Genomic DNA, 12,123 nt, shown 5'->3' with positions numbered 1-12,123 from the left:
TCAAACGGTAATTGGCCTAATAATTTGTGTAAAACAAAAGGAAATATGTCATCGAGGTAGATTCATCTTGTTGATTATTTCACGTGTGGTGGCTGCTAACGCTCTTAATTTTATTCCGGTGTCCTCATCACAAGCCTCATCAACCACCATTAAATGATCACTTATGCAGATGATGTCAAATATTATGTTTTGGGATGATTCAGTCCCTGGTAGAGACAATGATTTTGAGACAGAGGGATCATTGTGCTTCGGCTCAAAGGCTGTGACTGAATTTCTCTCTGTTTGATCCGCAGGCTGTAATCTACAAAATCTCTGAAGAAGAGAAGGACGGAGAGGATGCCATTGATCCTGTAAATGGCCTGTGTGGGAATAAAAACACTGGTGCTTTGAGATCTGGTGCTACTGCGCCTCGCTCTTCTTCTCCTGCAGCCACCATCCAAAGCCGACCGGACGCTGACCAGAAACAACAGGCAGGACATCGTCCTTATTTTGCCCAGGGATATGTCATTGGGGAGATCCCCGCTGTTGTGGGTGCGCCCTGTGCCCCGTCCACTCCAGCTGTCCCGCCTCAGCCTGCTGTGCTTATGCGTGTCTCTCTTTGCCCAGGCTCCCCAAGGTTTGCCTGTGGTGGGTTACAACACTGACTTTAAGAGGGAGATCACACTGGAAGGAGACCTGATGATTGGCGGCCTGTTCCCCGTGCACCAGAAGGGTGAGGGGGCAGAAGACTGTGGGAAGATAAACGCTCAGAGAGGGATCCAGAGACTGGAGGCCATGCTGCTGGCACTGGATGAAATCAACAAGGATGAGCGCATCCTGCCGGGGATCAGACTGGGAGCTCATATACTGGACACTTGCTCAAAGGACACCTACGCTCTGGAGCAGTCGCTGGAGTTTGTCCGGGCCTCCCTCACCAAAGTGGACGACAGTGAGTACACGTGCCCCGACGGCTCCTATGCCATCCACGACGACGTCCCTCTGGCTATCTCTGGGGTGATAGGAGGCTCCTACAGCGATGTCTCCATTCAGGTAAGAGCTTATGAAAAGACGTCAACCGCATGAGTGGGCTCGCCACATTACTTATTATACAATAATTAATTTCCAGTTTCCTGTTGAAGATCATCTCGGTTTCGTGCCATGCAACGAGTTGGCCAGAAGCTACATTAATATCTTCAGACAAGTGCAATTATAAAAGGTGTATCTAACTATCAGCTGCTCCTGCTGGCTTCGAGAGCGAGACAGAAAGAGGAGCGAGCACAAGAATGAGAGCGAATGTGATGGATGGTCATATGACCGTCCATTTAGACTTAAGTACCATGCACAATTACCCTTTGCAAGATGTTAACACAGGGACTTAATGAGTATTGGTTCCGCAAGGAGGATCTGTTTACCTGTGTGTCCATATGCTTGGCTGATCTAATTTAGAAGATCTCTTTCTCTTTCCCGGGTAATTCACACTTCAGCAGCGGTCCTGTCAGAGGCAGACATGCTACAGATGTTGTGCTCGGGACGGGACTGACAGGATGACTAGTGACGGCATGATTACTCTCAGCAGCAGTGCTCCCTTCGGCTCAGTAAATCTGATGTGATGAAAGCTCTGCTAATTGGTTCTTCAAATCTTCAGCTGTAATATGGCTGCCACATCGGTGCAATTTCACATGGTTGTGAGAGGAGATAGTGTGCCATGTGGAACGGAGATTTGTAAATATCCACAAATGTACATGCCTAAAAAAAGCATTCATTCAAACTGCCCCAGTCGGCCAGAGGACTGCGTCTGCTGCCTTGGATGAGGAGCACGGTTCACCTCACTGAAGACGCAGGCGCAGCCTCGTGTTCCAGTTATCTGCTTATCTGAAGAAAGGGGCGTAACTCTGCCCATCCAGAAATAATGATTGGCTTCAGACAATTGATAAAGCGTAGATGCTGCTTCACACAGCCGGCTGCATGGAGCTGGCATCCTTCTGTTCTTTGTGGTCAGGACTTGTGGTGGTCAGCAGTGTGTCGGCACTGATAAGCAAACAATAAACTGACTAGAGCTGAAGTCAAGCAAAGAAAATCTCGGTTGGCTGAATCGTACCTACTCTTCAAGCAAGTGATAGATCGCAGACTTACTCGACCTGGATGCATTCTACCTGTTAGCCTGAAGAACGAATTGCAAATATACATTTAAAACTCACATTTGCAGCATATTAAAGGATTTTAAACAAATTACTAGAACAAATATATCTAATATCGAAATGACGGAGCCGAGAATAAGATAAAATGAATTAAAATGTTGACATTGAATTAATTGTTATAAAATGGATTTAAAAAAAAGAAAGATCATTTAAGGGGGATAAAAACATAAACTAGTAATATTAACAGACAGATGAAGTTTATAAAAAATCTACAACATAGATGCTATAAAATAATGTCAATACACCAGACTTAATCAAAAGCCAGGCAGCAGAAGCAGAGAACAGAAAAATCATTAGGTTGGGTGAGTCCAACAATGTTTTCACATGTCCCTCTCTCTACATAAAATAATGGATCAATCCAGGAAGTAACCGACCCATCAACCAGTCGAAACCAGCATCAGCTTTCATACAGATGTTTTCTCAAGTGTTCATGTGAAATCCTTGATCCAAAGATACGTCTACTTTTATTAAGTAGATGCTGCTAGGTTTAATTTTATACCATATATAATAAAATGTATAGGTTTAATATTCCCCGATCGTACTGAACTCTCCGAACATCTCTATTTATTTTATAGTTGCGGTCCCCCTGCTGACAAAACACAAAGCCGAACTTACAGCGTAGGGCAGTAATACATTATCCAGGCAGAGAGACCCTGGGAAATGATGCATGAGGAGGATTCAGATGCACCAATAAAAAGGGATTCCTGGTGAAAACGACAGTTTGGAAATAAAGCATTTGATGAATGAGCTGTAATTTTAGTGGAACCCTGCATCTGGGGCTCCTTGGGGAGTGCCCTTGTCTTGTGGTAATTTATGGATGTACTATTACGAGCCTGAGGTCTGAGGTCTGGCCCAGCTTCTCGCTGAATCTTCCCCATCGGTAGGAGCGCACCACAGGACACAGTTCCCTCTCTCGCCATGAATAACACTCTGTATTGTAATGCAGTTCACTTGTAAGGTGTGTGCCAGACGACTACACACACACACACACACACACACACACACACACACACACACACACACACACACACACACACACACACTCTGAAAATGTAAAGCTGCTCGTACGTCCATTTGTTATCCACATGTGGCTTTTTTTAAATGACATGTGATCACATAATTATGTCCTGTGCAAAACAATACAGTGGTTGAAATTGCACCTGTGTGAGATACCTTTTTAAAACGAGGGGTGCATCTTTTTACACAGGCTACCGTCCTGTTATTTAAGGGGACAATGTCAGAGACATGCATTCGGGGCATGTGAATATGTGGCATTTATGTGCTGCCGCTGGCTGTTGCTCTGTTGATTAAACTTGTCCACATAGCGTCTCTGTCCTTTGGAGCTGTAATCTATCGCCCCTCAGACCTTTGAGTGAACCAGCTTGGCTGTGAGAAAAACAGACAGTTAAGTCACTTGTGTGTATTTCACCCCAAAGGCAAGGCACTTACTGGACAACCGACTATATTAGTTTTAAAGGGCCCCTGATCACCATGGCGACATGGTGGAACATGGCGAACAGGCAGGTGGTGAGAACGCTGAGTGGTGTCTAAACCCGTCACAATGAAGAAAGCGTGTTGCCGTGCTGCTGGTGTTGCCGTGTGACAATCGCGGACATGGGGGTGGATCTGGCTGCAGGCCTGTAGCCGTGCTGGCGTTCGGGCGCAGACTGAGTCGAGTGTGGAGGCGAAGTTTCATGACGCCGTCGCGGGCTGCGTCCTGTTTTCTCCATCTGTGGTTGCAGCAGGGCTGTCTGGTTGTTTGGCAGCGGCGAGCGTGCACAACGAGGACGAAGAGGGATCAAACGAGAGATCATGTTTCACAGAGACCCAGAGACAGTGATGGGCAGATATGATCGCTGAGAGAGAGAGAGAGAGAGAGAGAGAGAGAGAGAGAGAGAGAGAGAGAGAGAGAGAGAGAGAGAGAGAGAGATGGGAGTGAGTCACATGGCATCGTGTGGCATCGAAAGCACTTGACAATCCGCGCCTGTATCTTAAACAGTCAGTGAGAAATTCTGTGATGCCATCTGGACAGTTTGAACGAATCTACTTGTCGGAATATTTATGTGATTCAAATGTTTGGCCATGAACATCTCCCCCTGTGCTCTGTCTGTGCAAGGTAATGAGTATTGACCGTCACCTACAAAATGTTCAGAAACACTTTCCCTTCCTGAAATCAGAAATGCTTCAATCATAAAAGGTATTTTCAACCTGCATCCACTGCATGAATTGAACTTGTGTACAGTTGTGTTTTAGCGGCAACATCAGTCTTGTGACTCTTTAGAGCCCTTTAGGCTTGGGCTAATCAGGGATGTATTATATTCTGCAATTACAGTCCAGGAACTTCTCGCCTCAGGCTGCTTTCTGACTAATACATGGACGGGACTTTTGTTACCGCGACAGCAGACTGTGCTGCTAAATATGAGTCAGTGGTAAGAGAGCATCATCCCCCCAGGCTAAACATCACCATCACTGTGCTGCATTAGAGGAACAACACCTCTGGAATGTCAAATACTCAAAGGTTCGCTAAAGAATGACTCTCATGCACGAGACACAGATAGAAGAAATTTCTGCAAATAAAAAATAAATAAGCCACATGATATTTCAGGGGGGAAGTGTGAAGAAATTACAAAATCTCAGGAATCTGACTTCATCCGGGATGTTTGGACGTGATGGGAGCTCTCGTTGCGAAACAGCACCTTGGTGAATTAATTGGAATATTTGAGCACACTGACGGAGATGTGGTAATTTCTTTACAGATTAATGAGATAGGAAGAAGAAGACACTCACTGGGATGCAGGGTGGAATTTAAACATCCTGATATTTGCAGACCCAACTGTGTGAGAGGAATAATGAGGTAAATTTATGAGCCTCTGGCGAGCTCAAGCATCTCGTTTTTTTTGTTCATCCACAAATACCCCTATTTATAGAATTGTCTTCATCTGCAGGTAGACGGTGCCAACCTCTGGAGCATGCATGAGTCATACAAGGGACTAAAACATGAATACACACACACACATATGACAGAATTCATGCCAGAACGAACAATAATGATGAAACGTATCAGTAAAACCATGCAATGAAAATGCATAATTCATGGGTAAAAAAGTAAAGAACGTGCTCCTGGAATCGTAAATAATTCACATGTGATTGGATTATTCAGTGGCTTTTGGCAGAGCTCGGTATTTGTGCAGTTGCAATACTGATCATGTCCACTGGGTGAAGTCAATGCTTCCTGACATCAGACAGGAGCGACAGGATGGCAGAAGTCAGCTGAACCCCAATTTGGTTTGTCCTGGGTATTGGATTTTGAAACTTCGCTGTCAGGCAGGGATGCGCTGAGCAGGTCTGTGATGTTTGCATGACAGAGCACAAACTGCACAGACGTGATAATGCACTGAATTCACAGGGGAGGGAAATGGAATGAATGGAAGCACGTCCACGTCAAAGCTGATTTGACATTGAAAACAGCTCAGCCGTCACTTGGTTTTTTGTTGCATGACTTTGTGGGATTTGAACAAACCACTGCCGCATAAAAGAGGTTCATATTATCCAGCAGGGTGGAGGGGTGGGGGGGCTGGACCTGATCAAAAAGCATCCTTGCTCGAGGTTTAACAGTTCTCATCTCCACCCCGTTAAAGCTGTTGCCGGGCAACTAAATCCTAAGAAGTAAACTAATAACGATCCAGTGCGTAGTCCTAACTATACTGTGCTATAAAGCAGGTTCGCTCCTCGTGAATGTGTTTGCATGTGTGTTGCAGGGCACTGCAGTGGGCTGTATATGTGTGAGAGGAGCTAAGGACTGCTGCTGTGGGAATACAGTGTTATTGCTGTAGAAGCACACTGAGACAGTCCTCTGGGAAGAGCAGATGGGCTTTTCATGTCGAAAAAAATCATGACATCTCTACAAAGTAGGCCTGATATTTCCTGGACCAGGGCGCTCTCTCTGTTTCTTCTCTCTGCCTCTCTCATAGCTCTGTTACTTGACTACTGCCCCCACTGTGCCACTTTTCCCATTCCTCACTTCTTTCTTCATGTCTTTTTTTTCTCACCGCGTCTCCTCCGTCCAACGATATGTTGAGCAAATCAAAATACGTCCGTGAAATGTGCTGCACCCTCGGAGCATCAAAGGATGAAACGTCATCAACTGGTAAAATCTAGACTTAATTATTCTACAAACTAACGCAGAAGGTTGGTCATCTTTTTGTGGACTATATCATTAATAAATGGCTTTTATTTTAGTATTTTACAACAGCTCAATGTGAGTTATTCTAGCCTGTGGTGTCTTCTGGTGCCTCAGGGGTATCTGTATGGAAACAGTATATTTCAGCTGAACAATCCTAATCTTCTGTGTAAAGCCTCCCTGGGCCGCTCATTAATTATCTTAATTAAATAAGATGCAGGATGATCACTGCGACTGGAAGTGTGACACTGTAATCCATGGAGTGCGGCTAAAACCCCAGGTAATCAAGACATAATGTCTTTTATCGTTTTCATGTCTCCGTGTAAATCTTCTATCTTAAGGATGAAAGACAAAAAAGGTAACATATTTAATACATATTCAAAGTTTTGTCTTTCAAAACATCAGATCCTCTTTTATCGATTCATAATTAACTGACCTGAAGGAGTTTATTTCGTTTGTGCTGCACGATCACATTGATTTACTGCACAACAGTGGAGACAATGATGCACATGCAGGTGGACATACTGCATTGTATAGATATTGGATTTGTTGCAATGATGATGACTTCCAGATAAGACACTTTCATGCGGCCCCCTTAAACGCACGCTAAAGAGCAAACTTGCTTTTCTTGCTGTGGCTCATTCTTCAAGCTCCGTTTGTCTTCTCTTCATGTCGTCTGCGATCTAAACTGGAAAACGCCTGCGCTCTTTGAACCTGTCACGGTTGAGAATCAATCAATATTGGTGGAGCCGGTAGCAGAGAGCCTTGTGGTTAAATGTGCGTGACAGCACTCAAAATAATTAGTCTATCAAAATGAAAAATATATTGTGGATGAACCGAAGTGATCAAAAAGAGGAACATGGTTGGTCCTTGTCTTGCCCTCAGACTCCACGTGCTCCACGTGCTCCCCCTGGTATCCACCAGTGCATCCCTGCACTCCCAGTGTGTCAGTCACAGGCTTTGGAAGAAACAATGACCTGGTTTTTCATATAAGCCATATGAACATCCATATAATGATTTCCAAAGAGCCCATTGTGTCAGAGACGTGTCTGCCTCTGTGCTGAACAGCCTCCCATAAGCCACACGTAAGTGGATTACTAAACTGACACAGAGCTCTTCGAATGCCCTGCAGAGACATTACTCATGCACTTCTGTTAGCCAACTTTCAGCAGAATGGAGCAATCACGTTGTTGTTGTTGTTTTGTTGACTTTTGTACCCATGTAGAAAAATATGACACCAACACATCCTGCTACAGAAAGTTGTAAAGTTTAAGTATAAACTTCCACCACGATCACACACCCACATTTAGACATTTTAGTCTTTAACAAAACCTAAAACTATGAAGCTTTTGGCAGAAGGATAGTGGCAGGGGAGCTTGTCCAAAGGTTTCTGTTAATGCAGTCTGATCAGATCATAGAACTTAAAGAGGTCTTCACAAAATTCTTGTTGCTGTGCACTAACATAATCAGCCTGTTCTCAGGGGGGCCTCTATAGGCAACTGCCTGCTTGTCAATACCCTGTTGAAATGGAGCAGGTTAGATGGACTGTTCATCGAGGTTTCATTTGTAAGTGAGAATTTGTGTTGCCTTGTCCTTCCACCAAATAACAAAAACAAACTTTCATCAGCCATGTCAATGCACCTCCATGTGTTCAGTGCCTTCTTTGTCTAATAAGACCACGGTCCCAATGTCACTATCCTTGAGATGAACAATAAATATCTATCTCAGCATTTTAATTTAAGTAGATATTAACTTCCAACTAACTAAATTTAAATATCGTGATCGAGCAATCAACATCTGTCTCACTGATCCTCGTCAAGTGTGTCAGAATGTATGTTTTTTTGCACCGATTTTCGATTTTGTATCAGGGTTGAATGTCCTTGATGTAATATGTAAAGATATGTATGGCTGTAATCAGAAATGTTTACTGGAGATACTTTCGTGTAGCACTCCGCAAATGTGCTATTATATAATAATATTAGTTATATAATAATAATAATAATGAATTTATTACCACTGTAGTCAGGGATTTCCCTCCTTCACAAAGGTAGAATGTCCCTCCTTCACACTTTCAATTTAAAACAGCATTTATGATGCATTTAGTGTGTGGATTTGAAACATTGGATAACAATGGATAATATTCTCATAGTTTCTATAGTCATAATGTGATTATTTTTCATATATGGAGGGAATTACTGCTTCAGCAACATATTCAGCTGAGGTCTTCTTTTGGACTGGAAATTCGGCTGACTGCTTTGTTACATGATATATTTGTCGGGGGTTGAAAGAGAAGAACTGTCCACAAATATCAAAGGAACCGTACATATTTTGTTTTGAAAGGTATTCATGTAAGGGAATTATGTGATGAGAATTCAGTGATGTGAAAAAGATTCATCAGATAGTGTTGTTTTTGTGTCACATGCCACTTTAGATCATCCTCCTTCCTCCGAGAACAAGCCCACTGCTGCCAGCTGTTCCACCACATGTTGAGGAGGGCTGTCAGTGCGGTTTAAGGAGAGGGACGAGTCTATGTAGAAAATGGGATGGTTTAGCCTCTGTGCATAAGCAGGACTTCTACAGCTGACCTGACTCTCTCTGGAGAAACCAACCTTTGAACTGATATGAAATGCTCACTCATGTGTTCCAGCAATCCAGATTCTCATCCCAGTTTTTTCAGTCGCCATCCTGCTCATGAGTCAGAAATAGCTGTAATGTTGAGCCGGTAAATGAGTTCAACTCTGCCTCTATGTGACATCGTCCGGTTGAGTCTGGTCGCTCTGGATCGAAGGCTGCATTTACTTTTTCTGTGTGGGAGACGTTCACACTCTCATTAATTCCAATAAATCTAGTGGTGTGGAAACGACTGACATCAGCTCATTTAATATTCATCCCTCTGATCCTGCAAAAATAAGAAGGATCCCATTATTAAAATCCACCGAGGCACATCGCACTAGATTTATTGTAATGTCTCAGTGTAGTGACTCGTTCATCAGTGAGGATACTCTGATCAATAACTATCATGTGTTTCCTCCTCTGTACTGATGTTTATGGTTTGTATATGTCGACTGTAAATTTAGTGACCGATACATCTGCAGTATTCAAACGGCTGCAGTAAAGAAACCTTTCAATTTCCCCATACAGGCCATTTACTCTATATGTAATATTTGGCTGATGTAGATACATTTTATTTGTTATCCAATTACTGCTATCGTAAAGTTTTATTTTAAAGTTCAGTTTAAAGTGTAGCAGTGCTGACGCTATCTTCATTACACCTCCAACGTGTCTGTTAGTAATTCCATTTGTGTGATCCATCCATCCATCCTTCCATCCATCCATCCATCCATCCATCCATCCATCCATCCATCCATCCATCCATCCATCCATCCACCCATCCTTCCACCCCTATCTGCATGTATTTGCACTGTGGGAGGAAGATGGCGTACTCAAAGAAAACTTACATGTAGAGAACTTGTATACACAGAAACACATAAAGAGCCCCTGCCAAACTGTTGATATATTACAAAATTATTGAATCTTGTTTTTATATTGGTATTTCAAATCTATACTGAAGCCCAAAACTGACAAGATTTCTGATTGTTTAAATCATCGATCGTCCTGATAATATTTTCTTGGAAAGGTTTGAGGCTGTTTGTCATTTTTAGACAGGCAGTCCTCTGCAACAACAGCATCAGAATATTTCCAAGCAATCCTTGGTGATAACAGCAGGACATTCTTTTAGGTCATTTGAGAAAAGATTGAGATGTAATTCTCTCATATTTCTCTACAGTTTTGGATAAAGTGCATTGTTCTGAACTGTTTCTAATCTGCAACAGATTAGTCACAATATGACAATATAGGAATTCAGGACTCGGAGTGGATGCATTTGAATATGAATTCTTCTCTCTGACTTTCTAAGGAATGACTCATTGGCATTCAAGATGCTGTGCCATCAGTGTGCCGGTTTGAGAGCTGGCATTAAAGTCAACCAGATTTATGTTGGCATTCTTTTGACTGATCCGAGCGGCTCCCCTTAGGCTTCCACAGAAGTGCCTGAAGCAAAAGCAAGTCAGTTGCTGCTTCTACACGCTGCACGCAGTGTCACGACACCGAAGAAACCTACTGAACAGAAAATGCAAAGTTTTGAGATTCTTTTGTTCTTATTCTTCCTTTCAGTCCCCCGATCCCTGTCCTCCACCGCTCTGTCTCTATCCACTTCCCTCTTCTCTGCAAAGCTGAGCCAGAACTTCATGAAAATCGGCTCATTTTTCTGGTTCAGTGAAGTCTCTCACCGTGGAGTCTGTGGCTGACACCTGTAGATAACTCAGTCGTCTGCTGCACATATTTTTGGGTGGTTTTGTTGACAGATGAGAAAAGACGACGGAGTTGCACATTTGCAAAATGCAGGATCTCAGCGCTCAGTTAGCTGGAGAGTGATGTTGTAAAAGGCCCAGCAGGGATCGGTGAAGAAATGATAATGAGATGAGACTAATTGCATCTGCAGGGGAATAAACATGTAGTGAAGCCAATTTTCATTAATTTATTTAATGATGGGCAGTTAAAACGATTCCCACAGTAGCCAGGTGTATGTTTCTGTGTGAACCGTAAGGAGCTCATTACCAGGATTTCTAATAATACATCATAATAGTGTAAATACAGTGTTACCCTTGATGAAGGTTTACTGTCATTTTATTTAGACTGATTCCAATAACAAACATAACTATTCTGATGTCGTTCCCGTTCCAGGTGGCCAACCTGCTGCGACTCTTCCAAATCCCTCAGATCAGCTACGCCTCCACCAGCGCCAAGCTCAGCGACAAGACCCGCTACGACTTCTTTGCCCGCACCGTGCCCCCTGACTTCTACCAGGCCAAGGCCATGGCGGAGATCCTGCGTTACTTCAACTGGACCTACGTATCTACAGTGGCGTCAGAAGGGGACTATGGCGAGACTGGAATCGACGCCTTCCAGCAGGAGGCTCGGGCCCACCAGATCTGCATCGCCACTTCGGCCAAGGTCAGCCGCTCCATGAGCCGCTGGAGTTACGAGAACGTAATCCGCTCCCTGCAGCAGAAATCCAACGCCAAGGTGGTCATCCTGTTCACGCGCAGCGAAGACGCCCGTGAGCTGCTGGTGGCGGCCAACCGCATGAACGTCAGCTTCACCTGGGTGGCGAGCGACGGCTGGGGCGCACAGGAGAGCGTGGTGAGGGGGAGTGAGGCGGTGGCCGATGGGGCCTTCACCATTGAGCTGGCCTCGTATCCAATCCCTCAGTTCAACCACTACTTCACCGGCCTGCACCCGTACAACAACACCCGGAATCCCTGGTTCAGAGAGTTCTGGGAAAACCAGTTCCAGTGCAGCCTCCATGATCTGGGCTGTGGGAAGCACTCACTCCGCGAGGTTCCGTTTCAGCCAGAATCCAAGATCATGTTTGTGGTGAATGCCATCTATGCAATGGCCACTGCCTTACATAACATGAGGCAGGCCTTATGCCCCAACTCCACCAAAGTGTGTGAAGCTCTCAAACCTGGCAACGGCAGAAAGTTCTACAGGGACTACATTCTCAAGGTCAAGTTTGAAGGTGAGTAAAATCCTGATAATGTTAATGGAGGGCTGCTTAAAAGTTAAGAATTGTTTTCAGGATGTCTAGTTGCTCTTTTTGTCGTTATTCCCTCCTCCATATAAACATCCCTTCTTCCCTCTGCGAGTGCTGTATGCTGCCAAAACATGTACATCACTTTATCGTCGTTCCAATTTTTTCAAGAG

At 44.1% G+C, this 12,123-nt stretch overlaps 1 protein-coding gene across 2 annotated transcripts in view; it reads left to right on the top strand.

Moving 5' to 3' along the window:
* Window positions 1–12,123, top strand: part of grm2a (glutamate receptor, metabotropic 2a) — a 33,237-nt gene that overhangs the window by 13,584 nt on the left and 7,530 nt on the right. For both annotated transcript variants that reach the window (XM_035148954.2, XM_035148973.2), the window contains exons 2-3: window positions 294–1,029; window positions 11,101–11,938. In XM_035148954.2, coding sequence (XP_035004845.1) covers window positions 502–1,029; window positions 11,101–11,938 — 1,366 coding nt within the window. In that variant the 5' untranslated portion in view covers window positions 294–501. The remainder of the gene's footprint in view (window positions 1–293; window positions 1,030–11,100; window positions 11,939–12,123) is intronic.

The sequence above is a fragment of the Hippoglossus stenolepis genome, chromosome 3 (genome assembly GCF_022539355.2).
Source record: "Hippoglossus stenolepis isolate QCI-W04-F060 chromosome 3, HSTE1.2, whole genome shotgun sequence".
NCBI classification, from domain to species: domain Eukaryota; kingdom Metazoa; phylum Chordata; class Actinopteri; order Pleuronectiformes; family Pleuronectidae; genus Hippoglossus; species Hippoglossus stenolepis.
The sequence above is the reverse complement of the archived record's forward strand: the minus strand, read 5'-3'. Positions and strand labels throughout refer to the sequence as shown.